Source organism: Cetorhinus maximus, chromosome 1, assembly GCF_964194155.1.
Source record: "Cetorhinus maximus chromosome 1, sCetMax3.hap1.1, whole genome shotgun sequence".
NCBI lineage: Eukaryota > Metazoa > Chordata > Chondrichthyes > Lamniformes > Cetorhinidae > Cetorhinus > Cetorhinus maximus.
Window position 1 is genome coordinate 129,052,099 of NC_135879.1, and position 12,936 is coordinate 129,065,034.

The 12,936-nt window shown below is 40.3% G+C and overlaps 1 protein-coding gene across 5 annotated transcripts in view; it reads left to right on the forward strand.

Moving 5' to 3' along the window:
- tbc1d1 (TBC1 (tre-2/USP6, BUB2, cdc16) domain family, member 1) overlaps positions 1-12,936 on the forward strand; it is a 274,907-nt gene that overhangs the window by 44,778 nt on the left and 217,193 nt on the right. The window contains exon 1 of one of the 5 annotated variants that reach the window (XM_078546137.1): positions 4,025-4,194. The exons of 3 other annotated variants lie outside the window; for them this stretch is intronic. In XM_078546137.1, coding sequence (XP_078402263.1) covers positions 4,129-4,194 — 66 coding nt within the window. In that variant the 5' untranslated portion in view covers positions 4,025-4,128. Of the gene's footprint in view, positions 1-4,024; positions 4,195-12,936 lie in introns of those variants that run through there. One more of the 5 variants, XM_078546146.1, reaches the window with a different exon arrangement.

Sequence of the window (12,936 nt, forward strand, 5' to 3'; positions counted from 1 at the left end):
CCATTCGACCTAACCGGTCCATACTGGTGTTCATGCTCCGCTCAAGCCTCCTCCCATCTACCCTCATCTAAATTGATCATCTTAACCATCTTCCCTTTAAATGCCTCCATACCATTCACTTCAGCCGCTCCCTTTGGTAGTGAATTCCACATTCATATCACTTTACGTAAAGAAGTTTCTTTTGAATTCCCTATCGGATTTCTTGGTGACTAGCTTATGTTGATGGTCTCTAGTTATGCTCTTCCCTCCAGCATTCTCTCTGTATCCATGCTATCAAAATTTTTCATAATTTTAAAGATCTCTATTAGGTCACCTTTCAGCCTTCTTTTACCAAGCAAAAAGAGACTCAGCCTGTCAACCCTTTCCTGATATGCATTTTGTGCTTGTGAACCATCTCTGCTCCCTCTCCAGTGCCTCTGTATTTTTTTTATATATGGCAACCAGATACAAGTTTAGTATTATTTCTAGAGGGATAGAATTGAAAAGTAGGGAAGTTATGCTAAACTGGTATCTGGCATGCTTGGTTTGATCTTTTATGTAATGTGATCATCATTTTATACTCTACGAAGTTTTGATAAGCTTAGAATAATAATACTTCTCCATGAATACAAACAACAGATACATGTTTTACTTCTGCCTCTCATCTTGCTTAAGGAGAATCCAACCTTAAAACATTGCGATAAACAAACTGCTACACAGCTTCTTTTAAACTGACTGTATCAACAGGAATTTGCAACTTGTAAACTTAAAATAGCAATCTGGTAAACATTCTACTCAACAGTGTTGCCAATGACAAGGTTGAGCTCCTGTCTGAAGAAAGTAGAGCATACCTGAATCTCAAAATATTGGGTGTTTGCAATTCTGAACATCTGGGGCACAGATGATGAACATGACCATAATTTGAAAATACAAGTAATCTTAATAGAATTTAATTACCGGGTTGTCAATGAATTGTCAGAATTTATGGACCATTATAAATACATACTTTGGTTTTCCAGAGTACAAAGAAATTAAATGATCTTTTGCCATTTGTCGATGTCATGTTCTGAGATCTTTTTGACTGTTTTCATTGTCAGAATTTGAAAAAAGAGAAACATTAAAGGTTGCGTTTTAACACTTAATAAGTTAATTTGAAAAAAGGGGCCTGAGATGATGGATGGTTAAGATGCTGATAAACTAGCTTTGATGTTTCCTCATTGAGTGTATATATTAACAATTGTTAGCTTGTTTCTGGAATAGATCATTGCATTGGAAAGAGTTTGATTCCTTTTTTGTCTGTGACAGAAACTGGGACACAAGTCCGAAGCTTGGGATTTTTGTAACAGGATGCTGCACAAGCGGCTAGTTTACAGGGAAAATTGCAAGGTTTTTGTTGAGACTAAGAGGTTAGAAATGCTGGCAGAACAGTTAAAAATCTTTTGCTTTCTTCAAGCAAGATGACCCACTAACGTGTGGAAGCATGGCATATTTGTTTTTGTATCATTACACAAAGATAAATTGTACTATTTAAAGTAATTCTAATCTTTCTAACTAACTGTTTTTCTGGATTTTCATTTTATTGTAAAAAGAATACAGTACAAGTCCTGTGTTACATGTAGACGTAACAATCACTCTCTCTCTCTCTCTCACAAACACAGTCACTCACAGACATATATGCACATATATGCTGGGAATTTCCTTGGAGCTGCCCCTCTCTGCCACAATAACCACTGGAAACACAACAGAAATCCTTTTACATAATTAAACACTCACAGTTACATGTATAATTCACTCTCATACACCCAGAAAAAAAGGATCCTGTCCACAATTATATCACTCCCTCAAAAATAGAAAAAAAGTAGTTTGCTTTTTTTCCAATGTTCAAAGGCTATGAGTAATATACCAACAATTTTAGCTGCACTCTAGTTAGACACACAATAGAAATATAATTATAAAGTGACCTTTGGAATCACTCCCAGTTCTAACTAAGTTTCCATTATTGACCTGCATGTAACAATAAGTCAGCATTCAAAATGTTTCATTCTTGGTCCTTTCCATCACTCATCTACATGAAGCTTCTTGGCAACATTATTGTAAGCATGGAGTCAGCATCCTTTACCTCACTGCCAACCATTGACACAGTAAGTGCTATCAGGCTGTCCAATATCAAGTTATAGAAAAATAAAAGGCAAATTGTTTGGTTTCTCACAGAAACATTGCAACTTAGGCCTTGATTCTGCCCATAACTGTTGGATGGGCTGAATCGATGATGCATAAACTTGGCTTATTTGATCCTGATCTAAGCTTCAAACCGTAGTTCATCACCTAGACATCTATAATATTGTCTCCTCTGTTCCTCCTCATTTTGAAGGCTTCTGAAACCTTCTTCCAAGCCTTCATCAGCTCTAGATTCAAGATTTTAATACTCTCCTAACCATCTTCCTGATTGCTACATTGCATAAATCCAATTCACCAAGAGCCCCATATCTTTTGTTCTCCTAACCCAACAGCCCTCATCAACTTCCACTGCTTCCAGCAGACCAAAAACCTCATCCTCATTTACACTTCCCCTCATTGATAAAGGTGACATGCCTGGCTTCAGCATCTCCAAGGTGAGGCCAAGATTTGACTCAGCAATTCTATGTCACACAGTCAAATATTCTGCAAGCACTGACAATCCAGGCTTAATCATGAAGAATGGCTACTTAGGCAAGATACCAGGGGTCTGCTGGCATCTTTGAAACTGTACCTCAATAACATCCAGAGCATTAAGGAGGAAAATGTCAAATGAAAAGTGGAGGGCCTCTGCTCACTCCTTATGTTGTCAATGGTGTAGGAGGAGGTGGGGAACTTACAGCACTAGGGCTTCTACATGTCCCTTGGGATCTTACTTGTTGAAGCCCAAGGTCGGTGGCCTGTACGAGTATACAATGCTATGGAAGAGTGCATGTGGGTTTCACTGAGTGGTCCAGGCTGCATTCCTGGCTTATGCAATGATTCTTGCCCTTCCCCCACCCATGGTTTTTTCTCCCAATGATATTTGATATTGCAAGAAAGAAGCTGATAAAATATTTAGGTATAAATATGTATTTCCAGAAGAGCAAAATTGGCAATTGCAAATTCGCAATCTGTTTTACACTTTCCCTTTTTCCCCCATTGAAGTCACTGGAAAAGAAAATTGGTTTTAATGTAAAACAGCCTGCTGATTCGCTATCACCTGTTCTGCGCTGTTGGCCAAGATGAACTTAGACCGCAGTGAGTGCTGAGATGCATTTTCTGTTGAGAAATTCTTCTTTTGATATATTTACTATACTTTTAAATTTGTATGGTTTTTCTTAATTATGGAAATGTATGTTGTATTTCCTGTTTCTGTAGCCACCATTGGTAAGATATTCTATAATCTAAGAACCCTCTTTTCATTTGCCTCTTCATTCTTCTATGATAATCCTGACTTTATTCCCCCTGGTTAGTATTTGCCAACCAGTCAAAACATTTTTTTCACTACTTAATCTCTCTAAACTTTTCATTGGTAAATTTCTGTTGGATCTAACTTAACTTCTCTTCCAATGTTAAAAATCACATTTTCAAGCCTTTCTTACTAACTATGCCCTCTCACTCCTGGTAATATTATGTTGAATCTTTGTCCTATCTTTCTAATAAAGCTGACATGTTCTCCATTAAGGAATGCCCAGGACTGCATGGATATTCAAACTGTAACTTAACCAGTGACTTGTCCAAGTTTTAACATAGCTTCTTTGTTGTTTTTAAGTTCTATGCCACTATTGCCAATCCTCTTTGCCTTTTTAATTATCTTTTTTACTATCTTTGTAGAACTGTGTTTCTGCACATCTCGCTTTCTTTGTTTTTTTCACTTCTGAAGCATGTGGGAAAATTTTAAGAAAATTTAATTCCAGCAGTGAAAGAGTTAAGAGGAAAGCCAGGCAGTTTAAGCCGAATGCCGAATCCAACAGTCAAGTAGGAAGTTGCAGTTTAGAGCCAGTATCCTGCTGCTTAGAATCAACAGAAAATTGCCTCAGGTTAGGGGTCAGTAAGAATGTCATTTGATTGCATGAGACTGCAGGGTGTGATGCTAGTGAGCGAGAGTACATTCAGGGGCTTGGAGCGGCTTGTTTTTACAGGAGGTCAGTCATGAAGGCAAGGCTGCAGAAACTAAACTTTCTTAAGTTGGATGTTGGATATGAGAAAGAAATCAAGGTATACGTAATTGTTTTTGAACTAGTTTTAACCTTAAGGGGTTTAAGTATGTTCTTTATCAATTGAAGGCAGCTGAGTGTTAAATGGCTTTGAGATTAATGCCTATTGTAAAAATCTGACCGCTACAACTAGCAACATGGTAATGTGTAGCAATGTAAATGCATTGTACTGAAACAAAGGGCATAAGTACCGTACGCTTGAAAAGCAGTGTTCAGGAGTAAAGTGCAAATTAAGTCACACAGTATAGTCTCGTGGAATTAGGGCAGAGAAGTAAATTGGTGCTCATGTCAAAGGATGATGTTCTGTGGTATTATGACACATTGTTATATAGGATATAATTTAAAAATTGTTGGATTTTACTTGTTAATTTGTGCAGGGATAGAGGGACCCGAGTTTAGAAAGATTTGCCGATTACAGCATGTTAATGTTGACCATATGTAAACCAGAAATTCTAAGTAGATTCAAATTACTTAAATGTTCTTTTTATTGGTTGTCACTAGGTCTGCTAAAATTTCTGTTTGTAATATATGTGGGAGATGTCAGTGTTGTCATTAACATTGTCTTGTGTGTGAGCTTATTACTGATGTTTGTACGCACCCTTGTTTAAATTTGTGCATAGAATACAAACACATACAGTGCAAACCTGTATACATCAGTTGCAATCTGTGCTCTGTGAGGTTACAGAACTGAGCTCTAGGTTCCCTTAGCACAACACATTGGATACACAGTACAGGCGTTAGATTATTTGTAAAGAGCCAGGAACTAATTGAGATGTGAACATATATCATGGGGTGCCACATGTGCCAAGTAACAATATATCAGTCCACCAGCCATGCGGAGAGCTGAAAGAAATACACTTGAAGCGCAAGCATCTTGAGTATAAAGTGTGATTATTTCTAACTTATGGGAACCAGCAAACATAACAGGTGAGTTAGATGTGGGGAGAACAAATGAGTCAATATTTCAGACTATGCCTTTCTTCAGAACTCCAGCCCTGTAATTCTTTAACAAAAACAAAAATAGCTGGAAAAACTCAGGAAGTCTGACAGCATCTGCGCAGAAGATTACAGTTAACGTTTCGAGTCCGTATGACTCTTAATTCTCTAATCTTGGCCTCTTGCACATTGCCAGTTTTAATTGCTCCTCCATTGGTGGCCTTGCGTTTAGCTGCCAAGGCCATAAACTTTGGAATTCCCTCTTAAACCTCTTCTATCTTTACCTCTCTCCTCCTTTAAGGTGCTGCTTAAAATCTACCTCGTTGACCAAACTTTTGTTTGTTTGCCCTAATAATTCCTTCTGTAGCTCAGTGTCAAATTTTGTTATCCTCTGAAGCACCTTAGGATGTTTTAAAGGTGCTTTATTAACACACGTAATTGTTATGGTGAAAGACATGGTGTAAATACTGACCCGCCTCATCACTGCTAACTAACTTGTGTGTTTCCAGCATCTTCGACTTTTGCTTAATTTCTTACATTTGCAGTTCATTCTTGTTCTTTTTTTCTCTCCTGCCCCTGCTTCAGATCATTTTAATACTTCTCTCCTGAATGCAATGACTTGTCCTCAGGTGCAGTTCTGTAAGTGCTGCTGCCCTCTGATAGCGCTAAGTGCCCCTTTAACTGGGTGAGTGAAGAGATGTAATTACATGCTGCAAGATCACCTGGAAACAGGGTGTTAATTTCCACACGTATAAAGATGACACCCAACTCTACTTCATCACCACCTCTCTCAACCCCACCACTGTCCCTAAATTATCAGACTGCTCGCCGACATCCAACACTAGATGAACAAAAATTTCCTCCCAACTAAATATTAGGAAGAGCAAATCCATTGTTTTCAATCCCCCCACCAAAAAGTCTATTCTCCAGCCCCTGACTTCATCCCTCACCCTGGCAACTGTTTGAGGCCAAACTAGACTGTTCACTATGATGGTGCCATAATTGATGCTGAGGTGAGCTCCTGATCACCAAGATCACCTATTTCCACCTCTGTAGTACTCCTCAACATCACCCCTCCTTCAGTTCATCTGCTGAAGTCTTTGTTGCCTCTAAACTTGATGATTCCAACTCAGTCCAATCTGGGCTCCAACCCTCTACCATCTATAAATTTGAGATAATCCAAAACTATGCTCCCCATGTCCTGTGATCACATCAATTCCCATTCATTCATCACCCATGTGCTTGCTGGTCGATATTGGCTCCCAATAAGGCAACACTTCCATTTTAAAATTCTCATCCTGGTTTACAGATCCCTCCATGATCTTGCCACTTCCTATCTCTGTAATCTCCTCTCACACTAAAATCCTCAACGATTATCTCTGCTTCTCCATTTCTGGTCTCTTGAGTATCCTGATTTTAATCACTCCACTGTTGGTGGCCATGCCTTCAGCTGTCTAGGCCCCAAGCTCTGGAATTTCTTCCCGAAACCTCTTCATCCCTCTGTCTCTCTTTCATCCCTTAAGACATTTCTTAAAACCTACCTCTGACCAAACTTTTGGTCACCTGTCCTAATATTTCCTTACATGGTTTGGTGTCAAATTTTGTTTGATAACCCTCCTGTGAAGTGCTTTGGGGTGTTTTCATACATTAATGGTGCTAGATAAATATAAGCTATTATTGTTATTGTGTCCAAGTATCAGAACATTGAGTGATGGTACTAATGTGAGGAATGGCATTCCCCTAGCATGTTCAAACTGCAGCCTATGTGCTCTCTCAATGTGAAGAATGGCATTCCCCTAGCATGTTCAAACTGCAGCCTATGTGCGCTCTCAATCAGCCCACGACTCCTTACATATTGGTTTGTCTAGTTTGAATTGGGTGGACCTGTTTTCGAAGGGACTGTTCTCAGCATTGTTACCTCGTTGATAAATGATTCCTAATTCAGAACAACAAAGTCTTTTCATATGCAAAGGTTGCTATCTATGTATGTATGTTAATGGTAACAGTTGATTAAAACGTTGTGTGGTTGGTGGGCTCCATTGTATGCATCTATGTGAACCACAAAGGCGAAAGGATTGGAGAATGCTTATCACTTTTGGATCAATTCTTTGAATTAGATGCAAAAGTAATATTTTTATTTGAGCATGCCAGACAAGTTGCAACTAAATTTCAAATGATTTTGAAAATAAAAGTACCAGAAATAGCCCCAGATTCTTAAAATGTATCCAGGAGAGCTTTTTAAGCCGGCATGTAGAAAGTCCTACAAGAGAGGGTGTAGTGCTGGACCTAATTTTAGGAAACGTAGCTGGGCAAGTGGTAGAAGTGTCAGGGGGGGAGCATTTCGGTGATAGTGACCATAACTCAGTAAGATTTAAGGTAGTTATGGAAAAGGACAAAGATGAACCGGAAATAAAGGTTTTGAATTGGGGGAAGGCCAATTTTAATATAAGACAGGATCTGGCCAAAGTGGACTGGGAGCAGCTACTTGTAGGAAAATCTAGATCAGAGCAGTGGGAGTCATTCAAAAAGGAAATAGTGAGAGTGCACGGCTAACATGTTTCCGTAAAGGTGAAGGGTGGGACTAACAAGTCCGGAGAACCCTGGATGTCAAGGGATGTACAGGATTGGATAAGGGAAAAAAGGGAAGCTTATGGTAGATAGCAAGGGCTCAAAATAGTGGAAGCCATAGAGGGGTATAGAAAGCACAGGGAGTTACTTAAAAAAGAAATTAGGAGAGTAAAGAGGGGAGGCATGAAAAAACACTGGCGGGTAAAATAAAGGAAGATCCAAAGGTGTTTTATAAGAATATCAGGGGCAAGAGGATATCCAGGGAAAGAGTAGGGCCCATTAGGGACCAAAGTGGCAATCTGTGAGGAGCCGGAAGACGTAGGAGAGGTTTTAAATGAATACTTTGCATCTGTATTCACTATAGAGAAGGACGATGTAGGCATAGAAATCAGGGAGCAGGACTGTGATATACTTGAACAAATTAGCATTGAGAGAGAGGAAGTATTAGTGTTTTTAGTGGGCTTAAAAGTGGATAGATCCCCAGGCCCAGATGAGATGTATCCCAGGCTGCTGTGGGAGGCAAGGGAGGAGATTGCAGGGGCCCTGACATTAATTTTCAAATCCTCTCTGGCCACAGGAGAGGTGCCAGAGGACTGGAGGACAGCAAATATGGTACCATTATTCAAGAACGGTGGTAGGGACAGACCAGGGAACTATAGGCCAGTGAGTCTAACATCACTGATAGGGAAACTTTTGGACAAAGTTCTGAGAGACAGAATTAATTTCCACTTAGAGGGGCAAGGATTAATCAGGGATAGTCAGCATGGCTTTGTCGGGGGGAGATCATGTCTAACAAATTTGATTGAACTTTTCAAGGAGGTGACTAGGCGTGTAGATGAGGGTAGTGCAGTTGATGTGTGTCTACGTGAACTTCAGTAAGGCTTTTGACAAGGTCCCGGATGGGAGACTGGTCAAGAAGATAATAGCGTATGAGATCCATGGCAATTTGGCAAACTGAACCCAAAATTGGATTCATGACAGGAGGCAGAGGGTGATGGTCGAAGATTGTTTTTATGATTGGAAGCCTGTGTCCAGTGGTGTACCGCAGGGCTGGGTGCTGGGTCCCTTGCTGTTTATAGTTTACATTAATGATCTAAACATGAATGTAGGGGGTACGATCAGTAAGTTCGCAGGTGACATGAAAATTGGTGGTGGTAAATAGCGAGGAGGAAAGCATTAGATTACAGGACGATATAGATGGGCTAGTCAGATGGACAGAACAGTGGCAAATGGAATTTAATCCTGAAAAGTGTGCAGTGATGCATTTTGGGAGGACTAACAAGGCAAGGGAATACACGATGACTGGTAGGACCGTAGGAAGTACAGAGGATCATAGGGACCTTGATGTGCATGTCCATAGATCCTTGCAGGCAGCAGGACAGGTAGATATGGTCAATAACCAGGGGACATAGATTTAAGGTAAGGGGCAGGAGGTTTGGAGGGGATTTGAGGAAAATTTGTTCACCCAGAGGGTGGGGGTACCTGGAACTCACTGCCTGGAAGGGTGGTAGAGGCAGGAACTCTCACAACATATTTAAGAGGTATTTAGATGAACATTTGAAATGCCATAGCATACAGGGCTATGGACCAAGTGCTTTAAAATGGGATTAGAGTAGATAGGGGCTTGATGACTGGGGACACGATGGGCCGAAGGGCGTCTTTCCGTGGTGTAAAACTCTTATGACTCTATAATTTGCAAATTCCAGATAGTGTTAATTATTTGAAGATGATTGTGCAAACCTTTTATTTCGTGCTCATCCCTACAGACCAGAAGATACCACATTTAATCCCTGCCAAGTGCTGATTTAGCTGAACACAACTGGGCAGTAATTGAGGGCTACAATTTGTTTCTGTGGTAAAGAAGGGCAATCTTATCCTTAGTGGCGAGCAATCAGGAACTGAGACTGATTCCTATTGGAAGTGATTATATCTGTAGCCATTGGCTGAAAATGGGTTTAGGTTTAACTATAACAGAATTACCTGGAAAAACTCAGCAGGTCTGGCAGCATCGGTGGAGAAGAAAAGAGTCGACGTTTTGAGTCCTCACGACCCTTCAACAGAACTGAGTATAGTTAGGAGAGGGGTGAAATATAAGCTGGTTTAAGGTTGGGGGGGGGGGGTGGGGGAGAGAGAGAAGTTGATGGGGGGGGTGTTGTAGGGACAAGCAAGCAGTGATAGGAGCAGATAATCAAAAGATGTCACAGACAAAAGGATCAAAGAGGTGTTGAAGGTGGTGATATTATCTAAGAAAATGTGCTAATTAAGAATGGATGGCAGGACACTCAAGGTACAGCTCTAGTGGGGGTGGGATGGAAAGACTGACAAGGTATTTATTAGTTGTAGATTTTAAAATAATGGAAATAGGTGGGAAAAGAAAAATCTATATAAACTATTGAAAAAAACGAAAGGGAGGGGGAAGAAGCGGGGTGGGGATGAGGGGAGGGGGAGTTTAAGATCTAAAGTTGTTGAATTCAATATTCAGCCCGGAAGGCTGTAAAGTGCCTAGTCGGAAGATGAGATGCTGTTCCTCCAGTTTGCGTTGGGCTTCACTGGAACAATGCAGCAAGCCAAGGACAGACATGTGGGCAAGAGAACAGGGTGGAGTGTTAAAATGGCAAGCGACAGGGAGGTTTGGGTCTTTCTTGCGGACAGACCGCAGGTGTTCTGCAAAGCGAATTATTTGATTATAATAATTATTTGAAGATGATTGTGCAAATCTTTTATTTCGTGCTCATCCCTGCAGACCAGAAGATACCACATTTAATCCCTGCCAAGTGCTGATTTAGCTGAACACAACTGGGCAGTAATTGAGGGCTACAATTTGTTTCTGTGGTAAAGAAGAGCAATCTTATCCTTAGTGACTAATAATAATAATTATTATAATAATTATTCGATTATTTGCTCCTATCACTGCTTGCTTGTCCCTACAGCCACCCCCCCCCACCACCCCAACTCCCCCCCCCCCCCCTACCTTAAACCAGCTTATATTTCACCCCTCTCCTAACTATACTCAGTTCTGTTGAAGGGTCGTGAGGACTCGAAACGTCGACTCTTTTCTTCTCCACCGATGCTGCCAGACCTGCTGAGTTTTTCCAGGTAATTCTGTTTTTGTTTTGGATTTCCAGCATCCGCAGTAGTTTTTTGCTTTTATATTTAGGTTTAACTATGATATCTTTCCACAGTTAAACAGCCTGACTGGGCTCATCCTTCAAGTGCGCACACTTTATTGGCAGTGTCCATGGAAGTTAAATATACTGCAAATCAATACCAACAGTTTTAATGCAAACATATTGAGAGAAAGAATGGTTCCATTGATGAATTCCAAAGTGCTTCATAGCTCATGAATTTCTTTTAAACAGTAGTCACTAATGTAACGTAGGGAAATGTGATTGCTAACTTGTGCATAGCAAGGTCCCACAAACAGCAATGAAGTTAATGATTAGCTAATCTGTTTTGGTGATGCTGATTGAGAAATAAATGTTGGTCAGGATGCCAGAAGGACATCCCTGCTTTTTCTTTGACCAATGGCATAGGATCTTTTACTTTTATCTGAATGAGAGATAGGCCTCCGTTTAATGTCTCACCTGAAAGTAGGCACCTTCGACAGTGTAGCATTCAATCTAGATAGTGCGTTCACTTCTTTGGAACGAGGCTCAAACCCTTGCTGCTCTTGTTTAGTATGAGAGTGCTACCACTGCAAGGCTGACACCATTATCTCTCAGTTCACATCACATTTGCATGAATGAACTGGATTCAGAAACTCGGTGAAAGCAGTCAAATTTGCAGATGGTAGCAAACTTGGAGGGGAGAGTAGAATAAGACGATGCAGTTCAGAAATTACAATGATTTGGACAAAGTGTGCTAGTAGATAGAATGATGACAAGTGAAATTTACTGCAGACAAGTTTAAAGTGCTATACATAGAAATGAAAAACAGATGCTACCTATACCACATGAATGTGGTTGAAATTGCTGGAGATGAAGCTGAAAGACATCTTGAAGTCTTAGAGTCGATCTTGAAGTCTTAGAAGGCTCAATACAAAACATGTTCAACTGCAATCAAAAAATATTATAAGATGCTCAACTACGTAACCAAAACAGTAGAACGCAAGTCAGAGGAAACTTTGAGCGAAGTGTATTAGTGCACTGACAAGACTACACCTTGAAGGCTGCTGCATCCATTCCTGGTTGTCAAGAAACAGGAAATGATGGAGTTGTTGTAGAGAAGGGCCGCTCCCTAGAATCATATGTCTGAGTTAAAAGAAAAATCGGAGAGTCTTGAAAAGTATGAGCCGGGATATTTTAGCAGTAGGTGTTTTAGTTAAGGAGCAGGTGATGCCCAAGATTTCCTTGTGTCTGTTTGGCCCACAAGGAAACCTAAAACCCATGGCAGATTTAAAATCAACAACAACCTGTATTTATTTAGCAATTTTAACATAGTAAAACATCCCAAAGCACTTCACAGATATGTCATAAAGCAAAGTTTCACACTGAGAAACCTAGGCAGATAATAGGGCAATTGACCAAAAGTTTGATCGAAGGGGTAGGTTTTAAAGAGTGTCTTGGACAAAAGAGAGGCATAGAGGCTAAGGGAAAGAGCACCAGAGCCAAGGACTCCAGTAGCTGAAGGCATTACCATCAACTGTGGATTGATCAAAATTGTGCTTTATGAATCTGCAGACCTTACGGTTATGGAGAGTTCCTTTTTTATACTTGTAAGTGCAGCTTGGAAAGTTGGGTGCCAAATTTATGAGTTTCAAAATGTTACAATTAATGGCCATATCTATTATAGAGCAGTGCATACTGTTCTTGATTTCTCCTTGATTATGGGGTCATATTCTGGATTTATTGATAATTACTATTTGTGTCTCATAGTAATGTCTCCATTCTTCAGAAATTGCATTAACACTTCCTTTCTCAAGAAACCCACCTTTAAAACTCTGTGTTATCCAACAATCACATGGACAGCATCTGGAGTCCATTCTTGTACTCCTCTTTAAGCTATTACCCCTGGGTGCTGTTACCAGAAGCAAGGGATCAGTTTCCAAATCTATTTTTCCACTCTCCAAACTTCAGCTGGATCATGCTTTGGTTCATGTCAGTCTATTGCCCCAGATGCACTCAATGCATTGTGAAATAGCCTGTTGTTGAGAACTGGGTAATTGTTCCAACTGAATATGTTCCTCCATGTACCCTCTACTCAAGTAATGTGGGCATCTCTTCTTCCCATGCTTCCTCCA